The 19,585-nt window shown below is 53.8% G+C and overlaps 1 protein-coding gene across 1 annotated transcript in view; it reads right to left on the bottom strand.

The window, feature by feature from the left end:
• The window catches only part of CREB3L1 (cAMP responsive element binding protein 3 like 1), a 35,284-nt gene that overhangs the window by 4,813 nt on the left and 10,886 nt on the right, over window positions 1-19,585 (bottom strand). Inside the window, exons 2-8 of the mRNA XM_070427888.1 lie at window positions 10,456-10,684; window positions 6,970-7,154; window positions 4,125-4,203; window positions 3,099-3,256; window positions 2,073-2,222; window positions 1,867-1,925; window positions 1,653-1,721 (exon numbers count right to left, since the gene is read on the bottom strand). Of these exons, the coding sequence (XP_070283989.1) occupies window positions 1,653-1,721; window positions 1,867-1,925; window positions 2,073-2,222; window positions 3,099-3,256; window positions 4,125-4,203; window positions 6,970-7,154; window positions 10,456-10,684 (929 nt within the window). The remainder of the gene's footprint in view (window positions 1-1,652; window positions 1,722-1,866; window positions 1,926-2,072; window positions 2,223-3,098; window positions 3,257-4,124; window positions 4,204-6,969; window positions 7,155-10,455; window positions 10,685-19,585) is intronic.

Genomic DNA, 19,585 nt, shown 5'->3' with positions numbered 1-19,585 from the left:
TGGGCCCTACGGCAGCCGCAGCACCCCACAACCCATGTCTGCCAGCTGTCTGGTACATAGTGAGTGTCCAGTAAATGGCAACTACCATTTAAAAAATTTTTATTGCTGTTTTTACACTGATCACGACACCTGTAACACGTGTATTTATGGATTTCCATGTCAGCCTCCTCAGTTAACTGTGGGCTCCCTGAGGGTAAGGATTGGGTCCCACCGGGTGTGGAATCCTCTGGCTACACACAGCGGGTGCTCAGCCCATGCTTGGTGAACAAGCATTTAATCATCTCTTTCCTCCACCCAGCCTGGCAGAGGGCGTTGCAGTTCAAATAATGTACAGCAGGTGGCGAAATAACACCGAGGGCCTGGCCAGATTTGGGGCCAGAGAGGAATCTGGGCCAGAGGTGGAGTGAGGGGTGATGGTTCCCCCCGCTCCCCTTCCCTGAGGGAAGGCATTCTCCAGACCAATCAGGGGAGTGGCTGGATCCTGCTGGGGAAGCTGGGAGAGAAGGAAGGAAAGAAGGGAAAAGCCTTCTGTTGAGCACCTGCTACATACCAGCTGCTGTTTTTATTTTATTTTTTAAAAATATTTTTATTGATTTCAGAGAGGAAGGGAGAGAGATAGAAAGGTCATTGATGAGAGAGAATCATTGATCAGCTGCCTCCTGTGTGCTGCACACTGGGGATCCAGCCCTCAATCCTGCGCCCTGACCAGAAATCAAACCGTGACCTTCTGGTTCATAGGTTGACGCTCAACCACTGAGCCACGCCAGCCAGGCTGTTGTCTATTTATTTTAATTAATCCCAGCAAATAATCAATAAAGACCTACTGTGCACTCATGGCTGGGCACTATCAAGAATTCAGAATAATAACAATAAAGAAAGAAAAAAGAAAAACTAACATGAATTGAGCATCCTCAAACGCCAAGCACAGTGCTGGGCTCTTTAGTTGCACTCTCTTATCGAATCATGACACACATCCTGTGAGATGCTGCTTCTATCATCTCCATGTAGACAGAGAAGCTGGGCCCAGTCGCCAGAATGGCCGAGTGGAATACGAATCCAGAACTGCGACTTTATGTAGCTCCTTCAGGCCAGGCGCTATGCGTACACTGGTGTTTCTTAAAACATAGTTGTGCACGTGAGCCACCCAACGGGCTTGCGGAAATGCAGATTCTGACTCAGTGCACCTGGGAGAGTCCTGAGATTCTGCACTTCGTACGAGCTCCCGGTGCTGCTGCTTATCTGAGAAGCTCGCTTTGAGTGGCAAGCACCTACGTCAGTGGTTCTACCCCTAGGGCGCATCAGAATTGCCTGCAGTGCTAACTAAAACATAGATTGCTGAGCCCCCTCCCTGGAGTTCCTGCCTCAGTAGCCCTGGCGTGAGGCCTGAAAATAATAAGCATTTCTAACAAGTTCTCGGGGGAGGCTGCTGCTGGTGGTCTGAGAAACCACGCTCTGAAGACCACGGCTCTGTGCCATCTCCTTTAAAGCGTCCCGTCAGTCTGTCACGTGTGTAGAGCTACGTGTGGATGAGGAAGGATGGGAAGCTGGCGTCCTGGGCTGCAGGGTTCCTGTTTCTGGGGTTCATCCTGAACTCCGTTACCTCTCCTCTGCAGGGGGCAGGGGCCGTGCGGGATGCGGGTGGCAGCACCCACCTGTTGGCATTCTCCAGGGTCTCTACCTTCTTCCACAGTTCGTTGTTCTCTGATGTGAATGTCTCCACCCTGCGGGGCCAAGCAGGCACAGGCTCAGGGGCAGCCCCAGAGTTGCTGCTGCCCCCTCAGTCCTGCCCACCAGCATCTCAGCCCCTGTGCCTCCTGCCCCTGGAGCCCTGTGACCCAGGCCCCCCTCTCCACACGGGACCCTTACTTCTTTTCTAGACACTCCACGTATTCCTTCTTCTTACGGCGGCTCTCCTGGGCCGAGATCTAGAGGGGGAAGCCCCCAAGAGAGGGGTTACCACGGCCATAAATCCACTTCCTGGGACCCCCAATTTCAGAGCTGGCATCACCAGGGGATCAGAGACCCCCACCCACCAAGGAAGCGCCAGGGCAGGGATCCGGCTCTTGCTTTACCTTGTTCTTGATTTTCCTCCGGACCCTCTTCAAGGCCTTCTCCTCGGCTTTGGTGAGGGGGAGTTTCGTGGGGATGGGGTAGCCCTCAGCAATCAGGGTGCGCTTCTCCTCCTCTGTCAGGAGCAGTGGCCCTGAAGTCCCCTGTAATTTCTGTGGAAAATCGGACATGATGGTTAGAACCAGACAGCCCTGGGTTCAAGTTCAAGCTCTGCTGTTTATTCTGTGTGTGACCTGGGCAAAGCGCTCAACTCCCCGAGCCTCAGTTTCCTCATCTAAAAAGGGGTAGAGCCCAGCCGGCATGGCTCAGTGGCTGAGTGTCGACCTATGAACCTGGAGGTCGGGGTTTGATTCTCTGTCAGGGCACATCCTGGCTTGCGGGCTCAGTCCCCAGTATGGGGCCTGCAGGAGGCAGCTGATCAATGATTCTCTCTCATTATTGATGTTTCTTTCTCTCTTCCTCTCCCTGCCTCTCTGAAATAAATAAATAAATATTTGTAAGAAATGGGGTAGAGCTGAATTAAATCCAATAATATGTATCAAATGCTTAGGATGGTGCTGGGAGCCCAGCATATTAGGCACTCGGTACATTGTTGGGGGGCTCCTTAGATCCCACCCTCAAATTCATAGACTCAAAACCTACTTGTCCAGGGCCCCCTAAATGGCACCCCCCTTCATATCCCTACAGTCTTGGCTTGGAAGGTTCCACACCCATCCCAGGGCTCAGGGTCCAGCTCCAGTTTCCTGGGTCCTCTGGGCCTCCTGAGCACTGCTCCCCACACAGGGAGGTTAGGAACGTCCGTTCTAGCCCTGGCTCTGCACACCGTGGGTTCAGCAGGCCTCTTGGACCTCCCTGCCTATTTCCTGTTCACCACGAGGCAGGGCTAAGAGATTCTCACTCCCATCTGCCACCTCTCTGAATTCTGATGGGGACGGGACCAGGTTGGGGCTCCCCAGACCCTTCCCCACCGGAGGTGTGCCGAATGGATTTACCCAACTATTTGCCCCAGACCACTCCCGGCGGCTTACATGAGGAGCCGTGAGGAGGGGGGAGGTGGAGATGGCCGTGGAGGAGCGGGCCATGGGCCGGACAGGGCTGGAGGGGGGCAGAGAGTGGGGACTCTGGGAGCCGTCACTGTCGCTTCCATGGCTGCTGGGGGGCGTCGGAGGCATCTGCACCAGGTCCTCTGGGGAGAGTGGGGGAAGCGGGTTAGCAGGTTGCACTCCGCTTGGCTGGGACCTCAGAGTTCAGCAGAGCGTGGGCCTCAGCCAGCCCTGATGCTGTGGTCAAGAGCGCTAGGGCCTGACCAGTCGCAGCATCCAAAGCCCCTCTGTGCTGTCAGAGAGATGGGAGCTGACATCCCAGGAGCTGATCCCTGGGCGCCACCTCATCTCTGCCACCAGGGGCCTGGCTCCTTTGAGCCTCATCCTTGGTGAGGCTGGATTCTTGGAGGCCCTCCCCATCCCCAGCTTCAGGGTGTTTGCGCCTCTAGTTCAACAACTCCAGCAGGTGGCTGGAGTCTGCCCTCCCTCCCTCCCTTCCACCCCAATGTTTAGCTATAACTACCCCTGGGTTTCCATTTCTGACTTGAGGGTAACGAGGCAGCAGGCATTGGGCTTCCAGCCGACCAGCCAGGAGCACTGCTCTTCCCAGCCTCCCTCCATGCTGTCCCTCTGTGGCCACAGCACCAGGAAGACTGACACTCTGCAGGTGGCCAGGAGGCAGCCTGGGCAGCACAGATGCCCAGATTTATGGAGAGTTGGATGGATGGATGGACAGATAGACAGATGGGTAGATGAGTGAATGGCAATAAGATGAGCTGCAGTTAGTGAATGACAGGGGATTAGTGAAGAAGGTGTGAGGGTGCAGATAGCAGGGCTGACAGTCAGAGGCTGGGTAAGAAGGGGACTGATGGGTGGGGGGTGAGCCAAGCATGGAGGAGAGGATATTATGGAAAGGGGGCTTGTTGAGGGAGGAGGGTGGCTGGACCAAGGTAGTAGGGATGCGGTCTGCCCAGGACTGGAGAGGACGAGTCCCTCCCTGGACACACCTACCTGGTGTCACTTTGAGGAACTGGTTCACCTCCTGGGGCTCTGCTTTGATCATGGGCAGCTGAGTCATCTCTCCCGGGGCCTGAGGAAGAGACGGGTCCAGCTCCATCAGCTGCCCCTGCGGCTGTCCCCACCCTGCCATCCACCCATCTCCCTCCCTGAGGCTGGTGGCCTGTCCTGCTAAACTGGGGAGGTGGCTGGGCTTAGAGTTCTGGGCACAGCCCAGAGGGAGCAGAGGCAAGTTCCTGTGCGTGGAGGAGCCACTCAGCCAAGCGGAGGGATAAGCATGAATTAAGGGTATTCAGGGTGTCCAGTGTGTAAGAATGTGTGTTGGGATGGAGGGGTAGGAAATAAGACCAGAAGATCGGAGTGGGGACGGGGTGGGAGCGGAATCCAGACAAAAGAATTTGAAGCAGTGAGGAGCCCCTAACGGGTTTTAAGCAAGGGACTGACAGAATTCGATTTACACGTTATTTATTTATTTATTTATTTATTTTTAAAAATATATTTTATTGATTTTTTACAGAGAGGAAGGGAGAGGGATAGAGAGTCAGAAACATCGATGAGAGAGAAACATCGACCAGCTGCCTCCTGCACACCCCCCACCGGGGATGTGCCCGCAACCAAGGTACATGCCCTTGACCGGAATCGAACCTGGGACCCTTCAGTCCGCAGGCCGACGCTCTATCTACTGAGCCAAACCAGTTAGGGCTCGATTTACACTTTAAACTAAGATGCATTCCTATTTCTTTATATTCCAACTTGCTGTTCCAGATAGGATTTCAGGAACATGCGTGGCTTCCTACACATGGCTGTCAGCACGCACGGGAGTGGTGTTCTCTTTGAGGAAGGCGCTGTGTGGGGTGCTGGATTTCAGGACCACCTTTTCCCTTGGTCTGCAGCCAGCAGAAAGAGGTCATGATATTGTGGGTGGGACACAGAATCCCAAGTTTAGGCAGATGAGTAAGAATCATAGAAGGTTCAAGTTGGGGGGAGGGGGCCTGGTAGGTTCCCTCGTGTCTCTATCCCAGCTCAGCCCTCATGTGACAGATGAGGGGACTGCGATGCAGAAGGGTGAGGGCACTTCACCAACTCCTGGTTCTTTTGCCTCCACTGGGGTGTTGTGACCTCATTGGAGTGAAGGTGTGGGTCTCAGGTCTGGCATCTGAGTTGGGGGTGCAGCTCCTCTGTTTGTGACAGTGTGATTTGGGGAAAGTTGCCTAACCCCTTGAGCCTCAGTGTCCTTCTCTGAGGCACGTGCCCCACCTCTGGCTGCTGCTGCAGTCCTGCCTTCCCTTCCTGCTTTGGCAAGACTCGAGGTGTTGCGGAGCCAGTCTTGGATCTGATCACAAAAGATCCTCCACGCTTAGCTGGTGTGGCTCAGTGGTTGAACATGGACTCATGAGCCAAGATGTCACAGGTATTCAGGTTCAAGCCCCAGGAGGGGGCGTGCAGGAGGCAGCTGATCAATGTTCTCTCATTGATATTTCTATCTCTCTATACCTCTTTCTCTAAAAAATCAATAAAAACATACATAAAAAAAAAAAAGATCCTCCAGTCCTAGCTGGTTTGGCTCAGTGGATAGAATGTTGGCCTGCGGACTGAGGGGTCCCAGGTTTGATTCCGGTCAAGGGCACATGCCAGAGTTGTGGGCTCAATCCCCAGTAGAGGGCATGCAGGAGGCAGCCAATCAATGATTCTCATCATGGATATTTCTATCTCTCTCTCCCTCACCCTTCCTCTCTGAAATCAATAAAAATATATATTTAAGGGAAAAAAAAAGATCCTCCACATCTGCAGCCAACCCTTGATCCTGGTGGACCGCGGAGAGTTTGGGAGGGGCTGAGAGGTCTGCCTGTGGTCACATTTTGATCAGGTGAGCTGTGTGGCCAGCAGTGGGCAGGACTGGCCCGATCCAGACTAAGGATTTAAGACGACCCAGGGACAGAAGCTCCTAGAGCAGTGGTTCTCAACCTGTGGGTCGAGACCCCTTTGGGGGTCGAACGACCCTTTCACAGGGGTTGCCTAAGACCATCGGAAAACACATATATAATTACATATCGTTTTTGTGATTAATCACTATGCTTTAATTATGTTCAATTTGTAACAATGAAATTGGGGGTCACCACAACATGAGGAGCTGTATTAAAGGGTCGCGGCATTAGGAAGGTTGAGAACCACTGTCCTAGAGGTACCTGGTAGCTCACACTCCTATTTTACAGAGAAGGAAGCGGAGGAAAAGGGAGTGGCATGTGCCCAGAGCACCAGTGAGAGCCAAGCTGGACCCAGGCAGGGCCTCTCCCAGGGGCCTGGGTTCTGGGCCTCACATTCTCAGAAGGGTTTTCAGACATCATTTCAGACCTATAGCCAATGATGTTATATCTACATTCGTAGGGCGTGGGGGTAGTATGAGAATGTGGGTTGAAGATATTAATCTCATGAATGTAAACAACTGAAAGACAGTACAAGTTTTATATTTCCACGCTGGCCTTCCTTTTTTAAAATGCTGACGCTTTGAGAAAATTAAGTGGCCTGGCTGTCTCCATCTCTGGGACTCTGGACGCGGCCCAACGCCAGCCCTGCCTGCGTCCTGTAAGCCTTGCCCACACACGGTGAGGGCCCCAGCTCACAGTGAGGGCTGGATGGTCTGAGCGCATTCTAGATGGTGCGTGGCAGCCCAAGGGGGAGGCAGAGTCCCGTCTGGGAGTTCCAGCCCTTGGTCCTGAGGGTCACGTTGCTCCCTGTTCATAGAACCCGGGGTGCACAGGGCTTTGGACACTTCTTCCCACACAGACCCCCCCACCCTTTGCCCCTCCCTCAGCCCCTACAAAACAGTCCCCAGGCTCACCTGGTGGGGGACAGGCAGCCTGGACAGAGGGCTGAGGCCCAGCAGCGGGGTGGTGGCCATGGCAGCAGCGGCAGCCATGGCTGAGGAGGCGGCCAGCGGGTCCACAGGCAGTTCCAGGCTCTGCTCCTGCTTCACCATGACGGAGCACAATTTGTGTCCCAGCACCCAGGCTCCATGTTCCACATCTGGGGAAAGGGGCAGGACCCAGGCTCAGGGGGCTCCCGGAGCACAGGGCTCGGCCCTCCTCCTATCCACGGGGAGCCAGAAGACGTGGGGGCATCTTCTTCATTCAGCAGCTAATAGACTGGGCTTGGACAACAGACCAGAACCCCTCCTGACTGGCTGTGTGACCTTAGGCAAGTTGTTTAACCTCTCTGAGCCTTGGTTTTCTCATCTATAAAAGTGTCTGTTAAGAAGTAAATAAATGTCCAATAAATGGTACTATTGTTCCTATAATTATTGTTATTCAGTAAACATTTGCTGAGCACTGTGCTAGGTTCTGGGCATCTAGTGAAGGTCACAAGCAGTTGGAATGAAAAGGAAAGGAAATGGGGCCACAGAGGCCGGCAGGAGCAGCGCGGCCTGGGAGGCTGCGCTCAGAGCTGAGACTTTGTCCTGAAGCAGTGGTTCTCAACCTTGGCTGCACATGAGAATCACCTGGGAATCTTTTTAAAATCCTGATTTCTGGGCCTCACCCTCCGGAAATTCTGTTTCTTTGTTACTCATGTTGTGGCCCCACCCCATCACAAAGAAACAGAATTTCCGGAGGGTGAGGCCCAGAAATCAGGATTTTAAAAAGATTCCCAGGTGATTCTCATGTGCAGCCAAGGTTGAGAACCACTGTCCTAAAGGCAATGAGGTGGCACTGAAGAGTTTTAAGTGTGTTCAGATTTGTGATGTTAAAAAAGACCACTCTGCCTCTGTGTGAAGACTGGCCTGGGGCAGGCAAGTTAGAGGCAGGGACACCACGGGAGTCTGTTGAAATGGTCCAGCGAGAGAGGACAAGGCCTGAGCAAAGGCAGTGGCCGTGGGGATGGAGAGGACGGAGCACACGGGAGACGTTTTTAGAAGGAAGCGGTCACTGGACCTGTGATTGGGGGCAGGTGGGGGGTGAGGGATGATGCTCAGGTCTCCCCGGCAGCGTGAACCTCCTGCCTATCTAGGGGCCTCCTGACCTCACCTGGGCCACAGGGATGGCAGACATCACCCCTCTTCCTGCTGGGCGCCCACAGTCCTCCACCCCAGCTCAGGCTGGCCCCACCTGGAAGTCAGAGCAGCACTGGAAAGGCGGGGGTCTGGGCGGCCAGCTTGCAAAGGAAGGACTATAGGGGACTCTGGCCTTTGGGACCCACTGTGGGTGGAGAGAGGGGTCAACGTCTGCCTGATCCCACCTCAGAGGCCGGGCCCCACCCTCTGGGAGCCGGAGAGCCCCAGCTCTGGGCCACAGGCTGCCCCTGGCTCCAGGAACACCCACAATCTTCCCAAATTACAGGGCCAGCCTAGCCCGCTGGCCTCCGGGAAACTGCCCCCTGCAAAGGGCCCACAAATAAATTACTCTAAAAATAGATTGGGGGTGTTCAAGGAGTTGCTGGGCTGGGCATGTGGGGGTGGAGGGAGTGCCCGCCATGGGAGGGTGCCCATCCCACACCCTGCCCCTCCCCAGGCTGTGCCCGAGGCCTCCTTGAGTGACCTCAGAGTTCTTCCCTGCGGCCAGGGCACAGAAGGAAGCTGGGACCTCAGCAACCACAGCCCTGGAGCTACTTAAAACCTCAAGAGATGTCCCTGCCCTCAGGGCTAGGGTTGGGGGGCGGGTCGGTACAAAGGTCTGTCTCTGCCCCTGGGGAACCTCTAAGACCCTAAGAAGCACCTCACACTTTCTGCACTGAGCACAGCTCTAACCCCTTGACACATAGGAGCTCATTTATTCCTCCCCCAAATTCTATGGGACAGACACCACTATTTTTCCCATTTAATAGATGAGAATATTAAGAAAACCATTCAAGACCATGGTCCTCTGAGGGGAAGGGAATAAGAACCACGACAGTATCAAGAGGACTTTTAGAGGCACAATGAAAATAGCCAGTAATTATCCTATATAATAAAAGGCCAGCGACCATAACAGGGTAACGACCAGAACGACTGATGGACCAGTCACTATGAGGTGCACTGACCACCTCTTGGTCCCTCCTCTCCAACCCATAGGCTCTGATCCCTGGATGGCCAATGGGGAACCACGGGGAACTGGGGTGGGTGGCGGTGGGGCAGGACTGGGAACTAGCAAGTGGGTGGAAGGCAGACCTCTTGGCCCGCAGGCTCTGATAGATTGTCAGATGGCAAATGGGGAACCGGAATGGGTGTTGGTGGCAGGGTGGGACTGGGGACTGGCGAATGGGCGAAAGATGGCTCTGATCGCAGGCTAGGTGTAGGGACCCTACCCGCACACAATTTCGTGCACTGGGCCTCTAGTCTATAATAATGAAAGTGTAATATGCTAAGTAGACCAGATGACCTTCCGGACGACCTTCCAGACAATCTTCCGGATGACCTTCCGGACTAAGCTGCAGTGCTGTGGAGGCCGAGGCAGAGGCTGCCACTGCGGCATGGGGGCCAAGCCCCTTGCACGAATTTCATGCATCGGGCCTCTAGTTGATATATATTATGTGCTGGGATTTTTAATCTTGTCCAGAATTCTATGTCAAGCCACGTAGTATCTTCATTTTATAATTGAGGAAACAGAAGCCCAGAGAGGTTAAGAAACTTGCCTAAGACCACACAGCAGCTGGTGGAAACATCAGGATGTTTGGTTCCAAACCCAGTACTCCTTGCTGCCCCCTTGAGGCTGGCAAATGTGGTGGTGGCGAGGGTGTGAGGCTTAGAATCAGCGGGCTTGCTTGCTTCCAAGTCCCTAACCTGCATTTTACTGTTTGTAACTTAAACAACTCAGCTTTCCTAAAGGCCCATTGTCCTTACCTGTCAAATAGGGATTATGGTAAAAGGGATTCCTTCCTCACCTCTGAGTCATGAGAAATAAATGAGAACATGAACATGAGAGCCCTTGGTAAACTGGAGAGGACTGTAGAAATGTTTACTGCTGTTCCCATTGGTAGATGAAGACCCCGAGGCTCATAGAAGCCAGGAGATGTGTCCATGATCACCCAGACAGATACCATGGGCCCAGATGGGTTGAGGAAATGCCCAAAGGCCATGTCTAGGTGGGCAACAGTCTGGAGTTCTCTAATGTTGAACCTGAGAGAAAAGACTCAAGGCCCCTTTGCTAAAAAGCAAAGCAGGGGGAGAGGGGCGCTTAAGAGAACCCTCCCTTCAGGAATAAAAGTGGGCAGCCTCCCTGAGGGGTATTTGTGGGTGCCTCCTCCCAGAGCCTCTGGGAGTCTCAGCCTCCAGTGCCCCCTGTGGCCCTGCAAAAGCTTCCTTCCCTCCTGGGCCTTATGTGCATGTGTTGTCCTGGGCCCTCCCACCCTTGTTTACCTTGGGTGGTGTCCTCCATCTTGATGGGTACCAGGGGGCTCTGGGGTGCAGAGTCACCGCTCAGGGAGTAGCTGTGCTCGGCCTGGATGCCTGGCGTGGGGGAGTCCAGTTCCATGTCCAGTAGAGGGCTCTTCTCATCCAGCACCGGGTCATCAAAGAAGCTGCTGAACAGGTCGTTGGAGAAGTCCTCCATGTTCTCCCCAAAGTGGTCCAGGTGCTCAGGGAAGTGCTAGGGAAGGAGGAGGTGGGGGCGCAGTTTAGCTTGGGAGAAGGGTACCACCAGCCGTGGGCAAACTACGGCCCACGGGCCGGATCCGGCCCGTTTGAAATGAATAAAACTAAAAAAAAAAAGACCGTACCCTTTTATGTAATGATGTTTACTTTGAATTTATATTAGTTCACACAAACACTCCATCCATGCTTTTGTTCCGGCCCTCCGGTCCAGTTTAAGAACCCATTGTGGCCCTGAGTCAAAAAGTTTGCCCACCCCTGGTACAGACACTGCTGTGGTGGTGCCTCCAGACCTGCCACCACCAGCACTGTCCCTGCAACGTCTCCATTACTCTTCCCGCCATCATTAATGCTGCCACCCCTAGCACCACCACCTCCCACCACCCACATCACCTGTACCAACCATGATCATGTCTATGATCACCAGCACCAGTCATCACATGACCTCCAGCCCCACCGCTGCTGCCATCACCAGCTTCAATGTCATTATCCTCAAAAGTAAGCTGGAGATGGCATGAAAGGATCCCTGGACCAAGCGACAGGACACAGGGCTCTAGTTCTGGCTCAGTGACCTTGGTCACATCACTTAGATGGCCTGAGTCTGTCTCTCAGTCCACTCTACTTCCTTCATGGGGGGACTAATTAAAGAGTAACTATGTCTTGGATGGACCTAGAGGGTATTATGCTAAGTGAAATTAAGCCAGTCAGAGAAAGTCAAATATCATATGATTTCACTTATATGTGGAATCTAATGAACAAAATAAACAAAGTAGAAACAGACTGATAGACACAGAGAACAAACTGACAGCCGTCAGAGGGGACGGATGTTGGGGGGCTGCATGAAAAAGGTGAAGGGATTAAACAGTACAGATTGGTAGTTGCAGAATAGCCACAAAGATGTAGACTACAGCACAGGGCCTACAGCCAACAATACAGAACAACACTGAATGTAAACTGTAATTGAAAAACAAATTAAAAAAGAAAAAAACAGATTAACTATGTCTATGGCAGCAAGTTTGCATCCCAGTGGCAGTATTAGTGACGTTTGCGTTTTCTTTTGCTGGGATGCAAGGCCTTCACTTCCCTCCTTAGTACAGTCCCACCTGTCCACACGCCTCCAGAGTCCCCCTTTTCTAAGCCACTCTTTATCCCAAGAGAATAGGCTCTGGAGCCATGTGACTTGGGTTCGAATCCCGGCGTCGGCCTTGGGACTTCTAGCCAGACTCAGTGCCATTCAAACTGCCGGTGTTGACTCATTAACGGGGTGTGGAATCAATGTAGTAGGTCACGACCAGGATGCAAGAAGAAATAAAACAGAACAAAATAGAGTACAGCATATCAGCGTGCACAGCACCCAGAAAACTTAAATACGCAGTGTCAATTTTTACCTCAGTTACGTGTGTGTGTATGTTTGTGGTGATGATGTAAAATACATTTCTTATAAACAAAAAGCCTGAAAAATATTGGTCTCTGTGATCCTGGGAAAGTGCACTCTCCTCGCTCTCGTTCATTTCTTCCTTGGCACAGGGACCTTTGCATGGTTCCTCCCCACCAGGATTAGTGTGAGGATTAAGCAAGTTAATACAGTTGACCCTTGCACAACATGGGTTCCAACTGCACAGGTCCACGATATGTGGACTTTTTTCATCTTGTAATCAGAGGACGTGGCCTTATGATATTGATAAGTACAGTGCTGTCAGTGTATTTTCTCTTCCTTATGCTTTTCTTATAACATTTTTGTTTCTCTAGCTTACTTTATTGTAAGAATACAGTATACAGTACATATAAAACTATGTGTTAATTGACTGTTTATATTGCTGGTAAAGCTTCTGGTCAGCAGTAGGCTATTAGTAGTTAAGTTTTTGGGGAGTCAAAAGTTATACGTTTTCTACTGCACAGGGTGGTGCCTCTAACTCCTGTGTTGTTCAAGGGTCATCTATACTTATAAAGAAACTTAGAACAGTTCCTGGCGCATAGTAATTACTCAACAGATGTTACCTCTTATTAATAAAGCACCCAGCAGCTGGTACATAGTAGGCTTATTTTTCTCTCTCTAAAGAATTATAAGGCCCTAGCTGGTTTGGCTCAGTGGATAGAGCATTGGCCTGTGGACTGAAGGGTCCCTGGTTTGATTCCAGTCAAGAGCACATGCCCAGGTTGTGGGCTCGATCCCAAGCAGGGGGTGAGCAGGAGGCAGCCGGTCAATGATTCTCTCTTATCATTGATGTTTCTATCTCTCCCTCTCCCTTCCTCTCTGAAATCAATAAAAATATATATTTTAAAAAGTATTATAAGTATGTAAGGGGATGTTATTATTGTTTATTCATTATTTACTGACTGACTTTGCTGGTGGGCTGGTAGAGATGCTTCCTGCCTTGGGGCCCCATCTTGGACTGGCTTCTGGGGGGCTGGTTTGCGGTCTGGAGCTGTCTGCTTTTTCTGGCGTGGACTCCTCGGAGCCCATTCCAATGCAGAGGGATGAGCAGAAAAGCCCCATCTGAGCACAGGGTCAGGGCCGCCAAAATCAGCCTGCGGGGAGCAGGGGATGAACACAAGCTCTGCAGTTGGGTAGACTTCCTGTTGATCCCTCACTCTACTACTTGCTAAGTTACCTTGCTGCTCTGTGCCTCAGTTTCCTCATCTGTTAGGGGGAATAATAGTTCCTATCTCATAGTGTTGTTGTTGTCATGAGGGTCAAATATTTGTTAGGTGCTTACTACTCACCTCAAAGGATTATGAGGGCAAAAGGAGTAAATACATACAACACATGTATACATATAACACACATATACATATATGCAGTCAATACATGTAACACTTAGAACAGTGCCTAGCATGCAGTTGTTAGCCATTATTATAATGAAAAGCCTGACTCTGGGCCTGAAGTGAGCTGAGCTTGAAGCCCATGGGGGAAGGTGGTTTGGTCTTTCCCCCCAGACAAATTGTGATCAGAGAACCCAGGGCAAAAGGAGTCCAGAAACCCTCCTGACTGAGGAATTCTCTCCTTTCCCAGTTTGCCAGAGCTTGTCATTACCATCCAACATTCTGTTGTGCTTCCACATGCGCTATTTTATTTAGTCCTCACAATTACCCAGTGGATAGGAAGTTGCATATCTGCATTTGACAGACAGGGGAACTGAGGCCCAGGGAGCCAAGGAGAACTGGGAATCATGCACAACTCCTCGTCACCCAGTCCTTCCCCAGTTCAGGAATTGCCTGTCTGCCAGACTGTACACTCCCTGAGGCAGGGTCTATATCTTGTACCCCAGAGGGCAGTGCCAGCAGTATGTCAGTTGTCTATCAATGCCCGGGGGAGGCAGTGCCAGGAGGTCAGAGGCCTCAGCTGAACAAGTCTCTAAGAATAACGGTGATCCCAGATGAAGACCATTTACAGGGTACAACCTCCCCCAACCACCCATCCAGAACTGTGCTAGCCACACCCTCTGTAGAGTCTGGGCCAGACCAGCTGGGGTCGCTTTGTCCCTTCTCTCTCTCTCTTTTCTCCCCCCTCCCTTCCTCCTCCCCTCCCTCCTTCTCTCCCTCCCTCTCAGGCCTGGTGTGGGGCCCAATGGGAGGGGGTTGTAAAGAGAGGACAGGGCAGTGAGTCAGCTGCTAAGGTATTTCTCCAGCAGCTGCTTCTCAGGCGATAAGGGTTTGCCAAGCTGTCGCTGGGGCCTGGGAGAAGAAAGATGCTCTCTCCAGTCTGGGCTGGGGTCTCGGAAGGCCTGGGCTCCAGGCAGATGAGCGGGTCCTTCTCAGAGACCCCTTTCGGGGTGCCCATTGGAACCTGCCGAGGGAGCTCGGCTGGCCCCCTTTTGTGAGCAGCCCCCACCCCACCTGCTGGAAACAGCAGCCAAGACTCAGCAGGATGGAGCTTCCAGAGAGCCCGAGCCAAGGAGAAGGGGAGGGCGGCCAAGGGGCAGGGTGGGGGTGGAGGACACAGAAAATCCAGCCGTGGCTCAGGGCTTTCTTGTGTGTTGGGCCCACCTCTGGTGGCAACCATGGGCACGTCCCCGCACCCCCAGACCCACTCTCAGCTCCCGGAAGCGTGCCAGAGGGACTCACTTGAGAGAACTTTGTAGCCACACTTGTGTCTGGTGCCTGGATCTCAGTTATGGTTGGTTTATATCGTCAGGTTGGAGGCAGAAAGGGACCTGAGAAAGCTCAAGGTCCACGCCCTCCTCCCCTATCTGCCAATGAAGAAACCAAGATCCAGAGAGGGAAGGCCACCTACCCAGGGCCACACAGTGAACTGGTAATGTTGGGGGGAAGGGGGGGGGAGGGGTTCTTCATAGCTCTGGGCTGACAGGATGTGGGGCGCCTCCCCTGGTTGTCCTCTCACGTCTTCCCCGTCTCCCCCCCGCCCCCCCGCCCCGGGAAGCCCACCCTGGAGATCTCCCCAGCTTCAGCAGCGCCTCTTGTCCCCCGGGGTCACCCAGCTCTCCCTCCGGTTTACACACAGAAAATTCAGGTTTCAGATTATCCGGCGGAATTGATTGGGGGTGGAGGACAGGAATCTATAAATGGCAGGGGGTCGTGGGTCATAGTTCGGGGTGGGGGGGGTCGGATTCTAACCGGGGTGAGCGTTCTATGGAGGTGCCTTTCCAGGCAACTGGGGTGGGGAGTTGGTGGTGGGGGGATGAGAAGCAAGAGAAGGAAATACTGTATTATGATTTGTTTCCCTCCTCGTTCAAGACATTTTCCTACAGTCGTGCCAATACAAGCTCCTTCTCGGCTGCCACGCGCAGCCGGCGCCGGCCCCACTATTTTGGAGCGGCCCCGGGCTCTCCCCGCGCGCATCCCGCCCCGCGGCTGCAGCCCCTCCCCGAGCGGGTCCTTTAAATTTAAAGAAGGACGCGGATCCTGTGGGCCCCGCGCTCCTGCCGCTCCGGGGAACCCAGCCTGCTCATTGGTGGGCTCCGCGGAGCTCCCGGCCAATGGGAGGAGGCTGCGAGGAGCCCTCCGCGGCAGCAGCGGGGGCGGGAGGCGGGCAGGGCTTGCGCGGAGGGGGTTCCTGGCCTCCGCGGACCGCGCGGACCCGAAGGCAGGGTGTTCTGGTTCTGGCCCTGGTCCCTTTCTGCCCCTGGAGCGGAGGCAGGACCGCGAGGAGAGGGGAGTGGGGGGAAATGGAGAGGAAGCGTCTCTTCCGACGTCCCCCGGGCCGAAGGGGAGGCCAGCCCCCAGTTCCTAAGTGTCTTTGCAGCGTTTCCAGCTCAGTTCCGTATGCCGCTCCTTCAATAACCCTACTCGGGCCCAAGGAAGGGGCAGCCAGGTCGTGGTCCCTGGTGGGTAGGGGGACCCTCCTGGGCCGGCAGGAGGACCGTCTGAAGCTCCTCTATTCCCGCCCCTAATTCCTCCATTGGGTCAATGCAGAGAGAGGGAAGCGCTCTGGGGGTGCAGCTGTCTGCGGAGGGTGTGTGTGGGAGAAGGGTCTCCCCGGACCCGAGGCAGCCTCGGAGCGCCCCCTGCCCCTGGTTTCTGCCCCTTCCCTGACCCAGGCCGATTCAGTCTGTGCTTCGGGAAAAGAGGGAGGAGACCAGCGTGGGTCAGGCTGAGCTGTGGGATAAGGAGAGGGGGGAACCCCGAGCCCGGACATTCCTTCCGAGAGAGTGAGCTCTGGGGAGAGAGGGGAGGAGCGTCCTCTTATATTTCCCTTTCCCTTTCCCCACAGGCTGGGCCCCCATTCTCCGCCCCCCAGACACACACTGACCCATACATTACAGGACGGTTACTTGCCTGGTGGTCACTAGAAAATTGCCCCCATTTCAGGCTGAAGGGCCACCAGTCTGAGTCACCGCTGTGCCCAGAGTATGTCATGTGTGTGGGGCAGGGTCAAGAGAGAGCAGGGAGGGGCTTAGCAGAGGGGAGGTGGGCCCCTGGGTTGTCAGACAGCACCACCCCCCCTCCTTAAGCCTCACCATCTCCAGTGGTTCTTAGCCTTCCTAATGCCGCGACCCTTTAATACAGTTCCTCATGTTGTGGTGACCCCCAACCATAAAATTATTTTTGTTGCTACTTCATAACTGTAATTTTGCTATGAATTGTAATGTAAATATCTGATATGCAGGATGTATTTTCAGGGGTCGCGACCCACAGGTTGAGAACCGCTGATAGGCATTGGGGGTTGCCTTCTCAGACCTGGACGTGAAGGCAGTCCTGTGAAGGGGAAAGGCCCTGGACTCAGACTCAGGAGACCCCAGGGGCAGGTAGCGTTTCCTCCTCAGGCCTCAGTGTCCCATTCGTTATATCTGTGCTCCTATTGAGGCTCCTCAGAGTGTGGGCTCCTTTTCTCTCCTGGCCTCTCCCAGGACTGGGAAGGGATGGAGCCAGTTCTCCCTGTCCCAGGAGGTGGCCTCTCTCTGAGTCTTCCTGGCAGGGCATGGGATTAAGGGGAGCACACTGTTCCAACCTCCAACCTCACCCCCCATTCCCCACAGGCCCGGGGCAGGCGGCTGCTGAGGTTTCATATTTTCCCCCTGCTGAACTCTTCACCACAGAGCCCAAGTCCACATAAGCAGAAATACTTCCGTGTGTGTATGGGTGGTGGGCACACACACACACACACACACACACACACACTCCTGTGCACGTACTATACAGATATGGGCTATGAGGTTCCTATTTACACAGGGAAACACTATCCAATGTAAGATCTACCCCCATGGACACATTTAGGCAGTTCCATATACAGCCTGGCACAGGGGTATTGCATGTCCACTAGTCAGCTGACACGGGCGGGCGCTAACAGGCCCAATGAGGACATACTCCTCAGATGTGACCAGACAGAAAGACTCCCATATGTGCACACACGGGCAGTCACCCCAGACAAAGTCACAGATGCGGTCGTGCACTCCCTCACATGAGCAAACGCAACATCTCACACGACCACAGAACTAATGCTGACTGTGCCAAGCCACGTGCCTGAGATGACTGAGTCATGTGACCCCCGGCAAGGGAGATTTGGTAGTCCCAGGCTCCTCTGGGGCTGGGATAGTGAAGGCTGGAACTGGAGAAGGGGACAACCTGGGGATTGAGGTTTTCTGGGCATGGGCACTAGAGAAAGGAAGGGACAGAGGAAAGGGCAGGCTGGCACCCACCGGAGGCTGCTTCTGTGCAGGGCAGGGTCCTGGGGGGTGGTGCATTCTTTCTAGTCCCCAGCTCTGTTAGCCTGGCCCTCCAGTTCCCCCTCCTGACACTGGGCAGGACATGGGTCCTCAGGAAAGTGGAGCCTTGGCCTGCAGATCCCCGGCCAGCCCCTGGCATCTTCTGACGAGGCAGCCCATGAGCTGTGGCCCAACCCTGGGGAAGGTGCCAGGTACTGTCTGGGCAGAAGGAAGTGATGGCAGTGAGTGCTGCCGCCCAGGGCTGGGATTAGCTGTGACTGGCACCACTAATGGCACAGCAGCCCACGGTCTGGCTGCCGGAGATGTTGGTCCATAGTCAGTGGCCAGAGGAGCCCTGTGGGACAGCTCAGGACACTGGAGTTAAGTGCCAGGGCTGGTACTGGGGGCCGCTAGAGAATAGAGGCATCTAATCACATTCATTTATTCATCACGTGCATTTGTTCAGTATTTACTGAGTATCTACTCTGTGCCCAGACCTGTGGATACAGAGGTGAACAAAGCCCAATTCCTGCTTGGAAAAGACTTTCTCACTAGTGGTGTGACTACCCTATTTATGGAGGTAGGCCCAAGGGTTGAACTCTGCTCTGTCTCCAGAGCATTCTCCACCTTGCATCAAGAGGGATTTTCAACACCAATATGACTGTGAGACTCCTCTGCTCATTCATTATCCATTGGTGACTCCCTACTGCCCTTAGGATAGTTTCCCAGTTCCTCAGTGTAGCTTGAAATGCTTTCGCCAGGTTGCCTCTAAACTGTGTCTTGCTGTGTCCAGTTCTCATCTGTATCGCCAGAGCCTCGCATTGGTCCCGGCACATGGTAGATGCGCTCGCTGAGTGACTGCCTGACTGAATCAGTGGGTGAATGAAGGAATGTGCCAGTGATCTAACGGACGGAGGCCTTTTTTTCTGCAGCTGAGCCTCCAGGAATGACTGCCTGGAATTCCACTCTGATGCCAGCTTGCCCCTGCTCCAGGCAGAGTTTCCATGCGCCTGGACTCCTTCCCTGGGCTCCTCCCTATCGGGTTGTTCTTCCTCAAGGTCTTTTTGTTCTTAAGCCATAGCCAGACCAGGTACCTGGGGACCACAGCCCCCTACTCAGAGCTGGAAGAGCTGTCCCAGGCTTAGGCCAGGCCAAAGAGTATAAACAGAGCCCAGTGGCCAACCGGCTGAGCTGCTCTCCCGGCCCCCGGCCAGCTGGAAGGCCCTCCTGGGCTGGAACCTGCCACCCAGCTCTGGCTGGAATTCCCTTGGCCTCTTCCCTCTCCTCAGCACACTCAGCATTCGGCCTTTGGCTTCCTCAGCATCCCAGCCTGTCTGAGTTGTCCTCAGGTTTTATTTTTGGAAGAAGCTGCATCCTCTCTCCTTATTTACTCCTTCCCTCAGGGAAGGTGTGGGACCCCTGGGCTCGGCTGGGGATCAGGCTGTGGTTCCAGCTCCTGGGGTCTGGCCCTCTCTGGGGCTCCAAGGGAGGGGACCTCCAAAGGCTCCTGACCCATCGGATGCTTCACAGCCAGAGGCCTCTGCCCTCCTCCCCCCACCCAGTGTGTGACTAATGCCTCCCCTGCCCTTCTTGAAGAGTGCCACGATAGCCAAAAGAAACAATTACAACTGCAGAGCTGAAAGAAATTCTGGCATCATTAGATCCCTCTCTTATTTGCAGAGGCACAATGGTCATGAGCAAGGGAAGCAGACAGACCTGGTCCGAATCCTGGCTCTGGTACTTGCTGAGCAGCCTTGCGCAAGTTACTTAAGCTTTCTGAGCCTCCATGTCAGCTG

Source organism: Myotis yumanensis, unplaced genomic scaffold, assembly GCF_028538775.1.
Source record: "Myotis yumanensis isolate MYYU_CA2020_CCGP unplaced genomic scaffold, mMyoYum1.0.hap1 SCAF_10, whole genome shotgun sequence".
Lineage (NCBI taxonomy): Eukaryota > Metazoa > Chordata > Mammalia > Chiroptera > Vespertilionidae > Myotis > Myotis yumanensis.
Note: the sequence above shows the minus strand (reverse complement) of the source record. Positions and strands in the feature narration are given on the sequence as shown.